We start from the raw sequence: 14,308 nt of genomic DNA, 5'->3' as shown, positions 1-14,308 counted from the left end.
CCATATAACCGGTAAATGACTTGTAATAACTGCTTTATATCTTTTGTACCCATACTTTCATGTCTGACCACTGTGTATATATAATCCTTGTGTACATAGTGTACTGTTTAGTGTGCCCTTACGGCAATTAAATATATAATTTAACCCTGGGCTGTTCTTTTATCTCGGTCCACAAACCTTACGTCCAACGAACACACTACCGGGCTGGTTTCTGGCCCGATATAAGTCTGTTATATCAAATAGAAACTGGTGGCAGCTCTCCCAGGCCGAGCAGGCTCTGCTTCACAGAATCTAGTGAGAGAGCCTCTCAGCCTGTCAGGGGTGTGAGCAAGTGTGGTGCCACATCAGTGACTGAGTGGGCCTCCTCTTCTCACTCACTGGTGCCTTCTTGTACCCGTGTGGACTGGGGGTGTCTGTGCAGAACGGTACCAATCTGACCTTACGCGTCCTCAAGGGGGATGCGGAACGTCACGTATGTGCAGAGGGCAGGTCCGTACCACGTGCTCTGTCTGACGTAATTGTGACATCAGGCGGGTGTGGACCCATCACAAGTGGTGGCAACGGCGAGATTCTGCGGGGTCTCCCTCTTGCCATTCCTTCACAGGTAGGGTTACAACCAATGGCCTCAAGGCTTGTTGTGGCTGTATGGCCATCCTTTGGTTTCTATTGCACATGCCCTATGATAGAGCATGCACCGAACAAGTCGTCAGAAGATATAGAAGACATGTCTCAGCGCCGCCAACATTTTGCTTTTGTTGCACAAGTGCCAATCTTCCTGCATTGCACATGCATGGCAGAAATAGCACTTTTTGTGTAAAATAGAACCTTAATTGCAGAAGACAATTTTGGCTGTACATGTGCTAATTAGGGAAATATTTATGTCTATTGCATTTGTGCAGTAGAAGCTAAATGATAGCGATGCTGAGACACAGCTACTACGCATGCGACAAACAGAGGATTTAGGACATTCACAGTAGAAATCCAAACAAAGGAGCACATCCAGACATGATCATGTGGACCAGTGGCCCCACAGAGCACAGTGTCACCATCACTCTGCAGTTGGCTAAAGGATATCAAATTTACCCAACTATCCAGGGATTTGGTACAATCAATAATTTAAGGATCAGCTCTTTAGGTATCAAAGGCTTTGCTGAAACCCAGATATCCACAGCACCACCTTCATCCAATGCTTTAGTGACATACTTCAAGAAATCAATCAACATTAGGCTGATATAACCTGCCCTCAAGTGATGTACAAGATGTCAGATTTTAGACCATAAATTGTTCTAGGAGACAATACCCTAAGAGAGGATAAAGTCTGAAGAACCTAAGAGTAGATTTACCTGCATCACCTAATGGCCCAGATGACATCTGACCCCTGCCCTTATTTATTACTCTTCCAATACTTATTTTCAATTTGTGTAATCCTTGAGGAACCTTCAAGAACTCAATGGTGGACTGATGAATTATTGTTCAATTCTCCCCAGGGCACTCAAGGACTTCATGGTCTTAAAGGCAACACCGGGGAGAGAGGACCAGTTGGAGATGTTGGCCCTACGGTAAGCAGATTAGATAGCTATAGCACAGTATGTGACATATTTTAATTATACCTACTGGTTAGATAGCTATAGATAATGTTAAAAAAATGTGTCAAAATTAACCATGTAGACTTTCATTTATTTGGCCTTCTACAGTTTTATTGGTCATATAAAGCTGTATAGGGACCAAGAGCTGACTATACACAATAATAATGCTGTTTTTAGCCAGACACACAAACCATCTAATTTATATTGTGTCCTTCCCACTATTCCCCAACAGGTGATGTCACAGCCATGCTGAACTTTAACGCATGAACCTTTTGTCCCCAGGCTGCCGACAGAGATGTCGGTGCAGTTCACCCCTTTTCCTCTTTCAGATCATATGCGTGTTCACTGAACCAAGCGTTCATGTATATGGGGGGTCGGGAGAGAAATCTGTCAGCATGGTCACATGCCAAAACGTCATTCAACCCTTTCCCAACATCTACCATACATGCACGGCGCAAGTCTGCTGAAGACCCCTGTGCACAAAATCACAGTGGTCCATTGAAACCCAACCTGTGGCTGAGCTTCAAAGGAGACCATGATTTTTAGCACTTACATACAGCAATGCTAAAGTATTCCTGTATATAGTACAAGCGATCTGATGATCACAGGATCAAGTTCCCTTAATGGACAGTGTGACGATACAACTTAAAATCTTAATTAGCCAGATGATTAGATTTGTTAATCCAAGAGAAATACCTTATTGTGTTTTATTAGACATTGCTGGCTGTGTTTTATTAATGTTCTGCTTGATGGTCAGTTTATGTACACTAATTTAACTTGTAAAGTGTCCAGCATTCCACTAATCTCATTAGTATCTCAGGAGCCTCTAACCATTGTTCAAAAATCATCTAGGCCAATTGTGTAACTGTTGAAAGAAGATCCGGCGGAGCCTTCACCACAGAGAGTCTCACATGTAGACCCAGGTGATGTGGTCGACCTGAGAAAAGATACCTCCGCTAATGCACACTTAACTTTGGGGGGGGGGGGAGGGTGAGAGCAGTTCTGTCATTCACGGGGCTGAGCCCTGAGAAGCAGAAGGGACATGTGTTCTTTGTAGCAGTCAGATTTGAAACAGAGATTGGAGAAAGACTTTACAAGGAGAATGAGAGTGTAACATCCCTGGCGGCGTGCTTGCATGGTGCACCACCTCCCACCATGCAAGACTGCAATCTTACCTGTCAGTCCATGCTGCACTCTTTGCTCCAGTACCTGCTGTGTCCATGTCTCTTGTCTGATTGCTTAGGGCGTCGGCGCGGCTTTCTGCTTGTTTCTTATAGCTACTGTGTGCACAGTCCTAATGCGTCCCCAGCCTATTGCTGTGAGTCACTGGATACTAAAACCCCCTCCACCCAGTAGGAGGTGCCTGAGCAACACTTTCACTCAGTTTGTCTTTTGCAACTGAGTTGCCAGGTCCTGTCCTGTATCTAGTCTGTTCTGCCACCCTGGGGGCTGAGTACCCAGGGCCGTTACCTGTACCTCTGACTTTTAGTCTGTTCCCGCCACCCTGGGGGCTGAGTTCCCAGGGCCGCTACCTGTATCTCTGACTTCTAGTCTGTTTCCGCCACTCTGGGGGCTGAGTTCCCAGGCTCGTTCCTGTATCTTGTTCCCGGTTCAGTTCCTGTCTGAAAAGTGTCCTAGCCCGTTACTTGTTTCTCTCTATGTCCGTACCTTCCCTTTTCCTGCAGTGTCTGAACCTGCACCTAACTCCATCTCGTTGTCTCTGTACTTCTGTTTGTGAGTTTTGTGTCCACTCGCTACTTCATTGTAAGTACCTTGTGTCTATCTGGTTCTGCTTGTACCCTTTCCCTGCCTCCGTATCTACCTCCTGTGTTCTAACCATCTTCCTGTATTTTCCAGTCTGTTCCATGTGAACAGAGCCCTGTCCTGTCTGCCTTCACCTTCTGCTCTGTTCTGCTCTGCTTGTTCACCGCTCCGGCTGTTCCGCTCTTCCCGCTTGTTTACCGCACCTGCGGTTCTGTTCTGCTCTGCTTGTTCACCGCTCCGGCGGTTCCGCTCTGCTCCACTTGTTTACCGCACCTGCGGTTCTGTTCTACTCTGCTTGTTCACTGCTTCGGCGGTTCCGCTCTGCTCCGCTTGTTTACCGCACCTGCGGTTTTGCTCCGCCCTGCTTGTTCACCGCACCTGCGGTTTTGCTCCGCCCTGCTTGTTCACCGCACCTGCGGTTTTGCTCCGCTCTGCTTGTTCACTGCACCTGCGGTTTTTCTCCGCTCTGCTTGTTCACCGCACCTGCGGTTTTGCTACGCTCTGCTTGCTCACCGCACCTGCGGTTTTGCTTCGCTCTGCTTGTTCACCGCTCCTGCGGTTTTGCTCCGCTCTGCTTGTTCACCGCACCTGCGGTTTTGCTCCGCTCTGCTTGTTCACCGCTCCTGCGGTTTTGCTCTGCTAGTCCACCGCACCTGCAGCTCGGTTCCTGTATCCCAGTCTATACTGGTCCCTATCCAGCCTGCGTTCATACCTGCCAGTATCTGCCTGTCTGCATTCCAGCCGTGCCTGTCAGCACCCGCCTGTCTGCATACCAGCCGTGCCTGCCAGTACCCACCTGCCTTCATACCAGCCGTGCCTGCTATGTACCCACCTGCCGTCATAGCAGCCGTGCCTGCCAGTACCCACTTGTCTGCATACCAGCTAACCTGCCTGTTCCTGTATTCCCGGTGTGGGTCATCTGGCCCCATGGAAACTCTCGGAGAGGCCAGGTTGGGACCTTCGAATCTCCTGGTCTTGTACCTCTATGGACTGCTAGCTTCATAAGCTTGCCACTACCTTCTCTCTGTGGGGACCCGCCAGAAGTGGGGGAGCCACTGGTTGAAGTAGTTGGCCCTGGAAGTCTCCAAAGTCGCAGCTGTTCTATTCCAGGCAGGCGAAGAAGGAATGGTTACACTGTGTAATGTTGTACCGTCTTGTGTATTTGCTGAGACTGTTCTGTGTATTTACTGTCCGCTTTGTGGCTCAATAAAGTATTGCCATGCTGTTTTACCCTCGCCCTGTTTTGTCTGAGTAGCGTTACGCCCACGGAAGACCCCAGGTCTTCACATATTGGTGGCAGCGGTGGGATACTACTCAGCCCAGCAGAGCTGTGGGAGCTGTAGGGAACTGGTGTTCACACACACCATCCAAAGGGTTCCACAACCAGGGAGGCGTATAGACAGACCAAGCAGTCCATTGCTGAGGCATACACAGCGGGTTTCGGATGCTACCATGTCCAACCCTACCAGACCGGCCTTGGGAGGAGGACCGGAGAGGATATACAGCAGCAGCAAGAAACAGCAACTACAGGAGCTGTGCCAGCTTCAACGGATTGAATATCAGGCCACCCACACTCATCAGATTTAATTCAGGAACCACAGGATGCAGAGGACGGCATGTGTGGATGCAAAGGATACCAGTCTGTTTTCGTCAATTCTGTGTGGAGTTTATTCGCAAAGAAGACATGGAATATGCTCTGAGGAAACTGGATGATGCAAAATTTTGTTCTCATGATGGTGAGACCTCTTACATTCGTGTCTGTGCTTCAAGACATGCTGATGGACTGTCTCCAATAAGTGGAGAAGGATGATTGGGATCCTATCATGTCTAACTAATTAAGATTGTGGGAGCAATCTGACGATACAACTTAAAATATTAATTAGCCAGACGATTAGATTTGCTAATCCAAGAGAAACACCTTATTGTGTTTTATTAGAGATTGCTGGCTGTGTTTTATTAATGTTCTGCTTGCTGGTCAATTTATGTAAACTAATTTAACTTGTAAAGTGTCCAGCATTCCACTAATCTCATTAGTATCTCAGGAGCCTCTAACCATTGTTCAAAAATCATCTAGGCCAATTGTGTAAGTGTTGAAAGAAGATCCGGCGGAGCCTTCACCACAGGGAGTCTCACATGTAGACCCAGGTGATGTGGTCGACCTGAGAAAAATACCTCCACTAATGCACACTTAGCTTTGGGGGGGGGAGGGTGAAAGCAGTTCTGCCATTCAGGGGGCTGAGCCCAGAGAAGCAGAAGGGACATGTGTTTTTTGTAGCAGTCAGATTTGAAACAGAGATTGGAGAAAGACTTTACAAGGAGAATGAGAGACATCCTTCAGGAAAGTAGATGGATTGCATGGCATCCAAAGAGACACAGATTTGTACTCTACAAGATTCTAGTCTCAGGGTATCGGTCCTGACTGGAAAGATACAGATCTGCTCCATTTGACCATCGGAAAGACTATGGTATGTTGTTGGGGTTGCCAGGAGGGACCCACCGGTCGCCTGCAACCCACAGAGACATTCGGAGAAGCCAGATTGGGACCCACCTGTCATCTGTCCTCATGGATACTCTAGGAGAGGCCAGGTTGGGACCCTCGGGTCTCCTGGCCTTGTACTTCGATGGACTGCTAGCTTCCTAAGCTTACCCCAACCTCTTCTCTATGGGGGGCCCGCCAGAAGCGGGGGGCTACTGGTTGAGGTAGTCGGCCCTTGAAGTCTCCAAAGTCGCAGCTGTTCTATCCCAGGCGGGCGGAGAAGGAAGGGTGAGATTGTGTAATGTTGTACCATCTTGGGTGTTTGCTGGGACTGTTCTGTGTGTTTATTGTATGCTTTGTGGTTCAATAAAGTATTGCCACGCTGTTTTACCCTCACCCTGTGTTGTCTGAGTAGCGTTACGCCCACGGAAGACCCCGGGTCTTTACAGACAGTAAAAAGTTTTAAAAAATATAAAAAAACTCCCGTAAAAATTATTTTGCCAATTAAAAATAAGAATGGTAAAAAAACAAAACAAAAAAAAAGTATATGTGTGGTATTGCTGCATCCATAAATGTCTGATGCATCAAAATATAAAATTAATTAGCCCGATCAGTAAATACACAAAAAATTTAAAGCACCAAAATTTAAGTTTTTTTTGGGTCACCACAATGTGCAAAAATATGCAGTCAAAACGTCATATCTATCCCAAAATAGTTTCAATAAAAACGTTAGCTCGTTCCACAAAATTAAGCTGTATTAATTAAAAAATAAAAATGTTACGGATCTCAGAAAACAGAGGCACAAACCACACATTTTTTACTTTTAGATGTTTCAGATTTTTTGTCACCACTAAAATAAGGGAAAAATTTGTGCAAGTCTGGTATCGCTGTTACCGTAGTGTCCTGGAGAATCATGATTCCAGGTCTTATTCACCATACAATATGCGTTGCAAAAACAAAATCCAAAAAGCAATGTTGGAACTGCGGGTTTTTTTTTCATCGCACTTTGAGTTCTTTTTCTTTTTTCCAGTACATTATATGGTGAAATGAATGGTGTAATTGTAAAAGTACAGCTCGTCCCGCTAAAAGCAATTTGTTATATGTTTATATGGTCGAAAAATAAAAAAGTTATGGCTCTTGGAAGAAGGAGGGTAAAAAACTAAAAATGCACAAAATAAAAATTGGCTGAGTCAGAAGTTAAATTAAGAATTCTCTTCATCTGGATGGGCAATTTATTAGTATGCCAGAATCGAATGTGTTTTTCGCTCATCATCATCTTTCCCGAAGAGCAACGCCCATACTTCATGTGCCCACGCAACCTTCTATCAGAAGGAAAGTCCCAGGTGGCATTTTATCAGTTTACCCCAATATACCCCTCAGTTTATGAGTTTAGAAAACTATGGCTTCTTTCTTCCATAAATAGTGCCACACCTGTGTACAGGTCAGGTATGGTATTGCAGCTCAATACCATTCACTTTAATGGAGCCAAGGTGTATTATAAGACATGGACCAAAGTGGGGCAGTTTTTATAATAGTGGATAACCCCTTTATTTTCAGGTAAACACCCTCTGCGTCCACCATTGGGCACCCCTTGTATAACCATTAGCTCAGTAGTGACCTCTGGGGGCAGAAATAGTCACTACCTTCACCATGCAGTGTCAATATTAATTGCGACCAATGGCTTGAACTTCTGAGACCCTTTTTTGGAACTCTGGCTAAAATCCCCAAGACTGTCCACATTATTTCTTTTGATTTGTTTCCCTCTGTAATCATTTGTTGTTTTCTCTCCCTTGGTAGGGTCTGCCTGGCACCCGTGGAGAGAAGGGCGAGAAGGTGAGTAACAATTATCACAAGACTAATTGCTCATCTCTTGATAAAAGACATCTTCCTCATCCTGTACAATGTGAAGGGACAGGAAATCATTGCTCACCAGCTGAGTCCTCATCACGGAGCTCCTGTTATCGATTGCCGGTCACTTGTAAAAATGTCACTGATGTGTAATGTAAAGGTCACATCTTGTCATCGCAGGGAGAACCTCAGTCCGTTGCCACAATGTACCACTTGGTGCACCAGGTGTGCGAAAGGCTTATTCAAGGTGGGTCTCAGTTACCACCCCTCCCCAATATCCATACCCACCACTAATACACTGTGTTATATCTAGTGCTGGTCCTGTGGGGTGGAGCGTGACACTAAAATTCATTGACCACTAAAGAGAGAATCCTCGTGTCATGCTCCACCCCCGCAGGCTCAGCACTTGGCAAAACACTCTCCTTCTGGGGCGTTCTTGTAAAATACCTTTCTACTAACCAGACTCCAAACTGCCTGCAACTTGTGTACAAGAGTATTGGGGTACATCTGAATAATTGAATTTGGGTTTTTCATTCAGTCCCATTGCCCCCGGTGTATAACATTCAGCCGCTCGCAATGCCGTTCGCCTTTATTAACATCTGTGACAGAATGGCTCATTCTAAAGAGCTCACTGATGCCAACGTGGCCCTGTATTAGGACATCACCGGGGTAACAAGACCTTTCATGAGATTTCTTCTCTTCTAAATTTTTCACAATCACCTGTGACTGGTATCATGGAAAAGTGGAACGGACCACAGCAACTCTACCACGAAGCAGAGAACATGTGGAGCTACAGAACCAGGTCACCGAATGCTGAGCAGCATAGTGCACAAAAGTCACCAACACTCTGCTGACTCAATAACACCTCTGATATTAACATTACCAGGAAAACTGTGGCAAGGAGCTTCATGCGCCTTACATCACCAAGCACAAAGCCAAGTGTCTGGTGAAGTGGTGTAAAGCCACCACCACTGGATTCTGGAGCAGTGGAAACAGGTTCTGTACAGTGACCGATTAAACTTCTCTATTTAACATCTGATGGTTGATTCTGGGTTTGGCGATTGTCAGCAGAACGTTACCTACCAGACATCATTGTGCCAGCTGTAAAGTTTGATGGTGGACTAATAATGCTATGGACTTGTTTTTCAAGGGTCGGCCTTGGCCCTTTGTTTTCAGAAAAGCAAAATCTTAATGCTTTAGCATAGCCAAATATTTTGTACAATTGTAGCTTCCAACTATGTGGGAACACTTTGGGGAAGGCCTTTTTCTGTTCACCTTTACTGTACCCCAGTGTAAAAAACAAGGTCCTTAAAGGCATAGATGGGGATTTTTTGTGTGGAGGAGCTGGACTGGCCGCACTGAGCCATGACCTCAACCTTTGGGTGTCAGTCCCTCTCAACCAACATCAATATCTGACCTCACAAATGTTCTTCTGGATGAAGGGGCAAAAAATCCCACCAACACCTCCAAAATCTTGTGGAAAAACTTCCCAGAAGAGCGGGACTGTTATAGCTGCAAAGGGACCATATTCATATTTTGCTTATGGCTGTAGAATGACATGTAATAAAAGCTCCTGTAGGTGTAATATGGAGGTGTCCATGTAGAGTGGCGTGGGGCAGTAGCCGCGGGCGAGGCACTCGTCTCCTCCTTTTACGCCCCGTCACGCTACATGAAAGTGTGGGTCCTGGCTGGGTGTTTGTGCTCGTGTTGTGAGGGCTTTGTTCCAGTGCAGGCCACCTGTGCAGGCCGGTGGTGTTGGCTGGCCAAGACCATGGATTCCGCTGTTCAAAAAAGGAGACTCCCTTTCAAGAACCCAGTCTTTACTGAACAGTAACTTGGTAAGGGTTATGTACAAGGGATAGTGGGTACAAAATCTTATGGAAGTTTCTTTTGCAGTACAAAGCATTTTCACTCACACAGTATCCTTCCCCTGTAGTCTACTCCAGGGCAGGTGTGGCACACTGTTTTGCCCTACTTTGTCACAACCCAGCTTCTATAACACAGTCGTAATCAACTAGTCTCTCTACTCGCTCAGCGGTTCCTATTTCTTCCAATACTGGCGCCCTGGATTTACTGCTCGGGACCTTCATTAGTCCCATGAACTCAGTCTTGTTTAGGCCCGTTATCTGAAGCGTTTGCAAGCTCAGGGTTTCTCGTGACTCTTCGTCCTGTTCAGGGACCCCTTTCCAAAAGGCCACTCTGTCTCATGCATCACTTCAGGATCTCGCTATTCCCTTGCCCTTAGTCTGCTCTCGTTCTGGTTCACCCTTAAGGCAGCTCTGCTCACTCTGCACCTCCTACTCGCACTTGAACTAGTACTCCAACTAACTACAGGAAGTGGTCTCTTTCCCTAACAGTAAGCCCCTCCCACTGTGGGCTATACCCAACATTAACCTTATCCTATCTTACACTAACTTCACTATCTAAACTACATCCTATCTTAAACTTTACATTATAATACCTTACATTATCACATCCTACATTATATATTACACTTCACAGGGCACATTACATCATGATATTTACAAAAGACGCACAACATAATTCACATTACGCAATACACATGACACTGTGTGTCTTCAAGAGTAGGAACGCAACAGTCATTGTCCACCACCCTTACAGACACATAATGTATAAGTAAGTACATAATTAAAACTCATACAATAATCGCATTAACATTGTAATTTATTCCCCCGCTCACCATGCTTTTTATCTCTTTTCTGTAGCTCACTTAATAAAGCTGGATGCGGTGCTTAGAGAACAAGATATTCAACCTGTTCCTGTCTGGGATACTGAATTAAAAGTGGGGGAGCCAGGACCACCAGGACCTCCAGGGACACCGGGGGAACAAGGAGAACCAGGTGTTAACGGTGCACCAGGACAACCAGCAAGGAATGGATATCCAGGAAAGAGAGGTACTGTAGTCTCTAGGAATCATTTACATCAGGGGTAGGCAATTCATTTTCCCGAGGAGCCACATGAGAGACTGTGACTGTTGTGGGGGGCTGAACCAATAGGCTGAAATTAATTCTGCTCAATATTAATATTATTAACATATTCATTACAATTAATATTAATACAAAATAATTATTATAATATCACTTAATATTAAGCAGAATTAAGCATGCTGACATCCACTTGTATACCTTATGAGCCCACATGCAGCCCCCACACAGCCCCCTACATACAGTGTGAGCACCCTCAATACTCTCTATATACAATATGAGCCCCTATATATAGCCTCTATATACAGTGTGAACCCGCACATAGCTCCTGTATACAATATGAGCCCCCACATAGCCTCCTACATACATACAGTATGAGCCCCCACATAGCCTCTCTGTATACACTATGAGCCCTCACATAGCCTCCTATATACATGCAAATATCCCATACAAATATGAAAAAAAAAACAAAAACACATGCCTTGCTCCCGATCCCCCGTTGCTCTGCTCAAGTCTCTGGTGCACTGACTTCTCATAGCAGCGCTATGTAATGACGTCATGTCTGCTGTGTCACTCGCACTCGCTGATTGGTGGAAGAAGGAGGCTCTGTCCTCTACCAATGTATTCACCGCTGTCAGCATCTGAGGATGCAGATAGCGGTGACATCAGGAAACAGGCACCAGCAGACGGGTGGCGGGTTAGGGCAGGGTGCGGTCCGTGGACCACTGTTTTTGACCCTTGTCTTGTTCCATGGGCTGGACTGGAACAGTCAGAGGGCTGGATGTAGCCCACGGGGCACACTTTGCCTGGCTCTGATTTACATGATTAATCGCTATAGGCATGATGTCTTTGGTATCTTAATGGGACACTCCAGTCAAAATTGATACATTGTGCTATGCCTCTTGCATTGCCTAAGGGGCTGGAGCATAACATTTTATGGCAGCCAGGAGTCTACTGTCTGCTTTCTTTGTCCTTCTATGAAGAATATATGTATAAAAAACATAACAATTCATATCAACCCCCTTTTCAAATAAAAAAAAAATTAACATAATGGGTGTCACCTTTTTGTCACCAAAAAACTACACATGTTTGGTATCGCTGGGATCATCACAAAAGTCTGATCTATCAAAATATAAAATAAATTAATTTGATCAGTAAATGGAGTAACGAAAAAATAATCAAAACGCCAGAATTGCTGTTTTTTTATTGCAATAAAATGCAATAAGAGGCAATGAAAACATCGTATCTACCAATTTTTTTTTTTTTTTTTAATTCCTGAATATTTTTTTCAGCATTTATGTTTAGTATCTGCATGCTCGTGCTGACCTGGAGAATCATATTGGCAGGTTAATTTTACCATATAGTGAACATAGTAAGTAAAAAAAACCTCAAAAACAATTGTGTAATAGAACTATTTTTGCAATTTCACATGGAATTTTTTCCTGCTTTCCAGGGCATCACATGATAAAATAAATGGTGTCATTCAAAAGTACAACTCGTCCCACAAAAAAGAAGCCCTCATATGACTATGCGAATGGACAAATAAAAACATTTATGGCTTGTTGAAGAAGGATAGGAAAAAAACAAAAAAATAGAAATCGCCCCTGGGTGAAGGGTTTAAAAATAATAAATATCACATATCCGCAAATAACAGACATATTTGGCATCTCTGTAATTATAACAACCCATACACTACAGTGAACAGATTATTTATGGTGATCTGTAAATGGCATAAAAAAATGCGTGAATGTTTATTTTCTACATTAAACTTCTAAAAATTGTTAGAAAAATGTAACGCTGGGGCCGTGTTCACATGTAGTTTAAATGCTGCATTTTTTCTGTTGTTTTATATCTACAGGTGTCAGCAACACAATACGCAATAACAATCTTCTTGGATTATGGTGTTTTTGCCATGTTTTTTTATGCCTTTTCCCCTCCATTTGATGTGTTTTGATGCAGATTTGAAGCAGCTTTTTTAATACTTTTTTATAGTACAGAAAAGCTTTGATTCTTCACCTAAAATCGCCTTTTTTCATACTTTTTTTCAGGCTCCTCACAGAAGTATATAGAGAAATATAATGCACCAAAACCGCTTTTTTAGAACCACAGTTGGTAGGAAATCACATTCATTTTGTTTGTAGAGTTTGTCCGAGTTCACATGCTGCATTTCTTTGTGTGCAGAAAATCTGTCTGTTTTAACTGTCCAAGTAAAGTGGATGTGATTTTCTGAAAATTCCTATTCACTGTTCATCTAAAGACGATGTTTAACTTTGCGTCATCTTTAACTTTAGCCATTTCAGAGATCATTTCATCTTCATCTTGCTTAACTGTTCACAATAACCGTAATTTTGACAAGGGGTGCCCAAACTTTTACATGCCACTGTACATGTAAAAAAAAAAATACATTATCAACAAAACTTACCAGGTATGGCCTGTTAAGCGCTAGTAGTGACATGTAAATGAAATGTAAAATATACTTTTTATTTTTATTGACAACATATATATATAAAGGCATAAAACAGGAAAAGGTGCTAAAAAAAAGAGCACTGGAGCTCAACGTACATATATATATACTAAGCATGAGAATAAATAGCAAATGATATATCATTGATATTCAGCCTTAGGGTATGTGCACACGATGCAGAAATGAAGCAGAAAATTTCTGCATCATTTCTGCATCTCCCTGGCAGAAAAAACCTGCAGAATACATGCGGATCCACATGCAGATTGACATGCGTTTCCGCATGCAGATTGACAAGCGCTTTCCAGGCGATTTTAGCATCACCTGGAAAGTGCTTGACAACTAGGTCACACTATATAAATCCATGCAAACAGCATGGATTTATATAGTGTGACCCGAGAGAGTGTATATACTTACCTCTGATGGCCCGCGCTGTCCTGCTTTACAAAGTTCCCGGCTGCCGGCAACTTTGAATTGAAAGACCTGCCGACGTCAGCGTCACGTGACCCGTCACATGACTCTGACGTCACCGCAGGTCCTACAACTCACTGCAAGTGCCGGGAACCAAGCGGGAGCGCTGCGCGGGCCGACAGATGGTAAGAATACATTTATTTTTTATTTTATTCTTTTTTTTACAGCTTTTTTAATGGTACCTGGGTGTGGATGAGACTCTCCTCTCCTCCACACTCGGGTACCATCCGCATATTAGAACGCGCCAATAACGCAAGTACAAATGCTGTCTTGCGGAATTGGCGCGTTCTAATGCAAGTCAATGGCGGCGAAATCGCCGCGTTTCCGCAAAATTAATTGACATGCTGCGGATTTTTGACCGCAGCGTTAACGCTGCGGAAAAATCCGCATCATGGGCACAGCACATGCGGATTTCCATTGGGGAACATTGCTTCCCTTCTACCATGCGTTTTTCATGCGTTTCCGCGGCGTTTACGCAACTGCAAAAACGCCGCGGAAACGCATGAAATACGCATCGTGTGAACGCATGTGAACGCATGGTAGAAGGGCAGCAATGTTCCCCAATGGAAATCCGCATGTACTGTGCCCATGATGCGGATTTTTCCGCAGCATGTCAATTAATTTTGCGGAAACGCTGCTCTTTTGCCGCCATTGACTTGCATTAGACCGCATGGAATCCGCATCACTGTATATGTTGATGCGCTTTTCATGCGGTCTAATGTGCGGATGGTACCCGGGTGTGGATGAGAGGACTCTC

At 44.4% G+C, this 14,308-nt stretch overlaps 1 protein-coding gene across 3 annotated transcripts in view; it reads left to right on the top strand.

Moving 5' to 3' along the window:
• The window catches only part of COL20A1 (collagen type XX alpha 1 chain), a 162,247-nt gene that overhangs the window by 122,626 nt on the left and 25,313 nt on the right, over positions 1–14,308 (top strand). For all 3 annotated transcript variants that reach the window (XM_073682936.1, XM_073682937.1, XM_073682934.1), the window contains 4 exons: positions 1,488–1,559; positions 7,624–7,659; positions 7,855–7,921; positions 10,401–10,589. In XM_073682936.1, the coding sequence (XP_073539037.1) occupies positions 1,488–1,559; positions 7,624–7,659; positions 7,855–7,921; positions 10,401–10,589 (364 nt within the window). The remainder of the gene's footprint in view (positions 1–1,487; positions 1,560–7,623; positions 7,660–7,854; positions 7,922–10,400; positions 10,590–14,308) is intronic.

This window comes from Phyllobates terribilis, unplaced genomic scaffold (genome assembly GCF_046119375.1).
Source record: "Phyllobates terribilis strain yellow unplaced genomic scaffold, ASM4611937v1 Scaffold_5__5_contigs__length_657084704, whole genome shotgun sequence".
Lineage (NCBI taxonomy): Eukaryota > Metazoa > Chordata > Amphibia > Anura > Dendrobatidae > Phyllobates > Phyllobates terribilis.
This window is presented reverse-complemented; position numbering and strand designations above follow the sequence as displayed.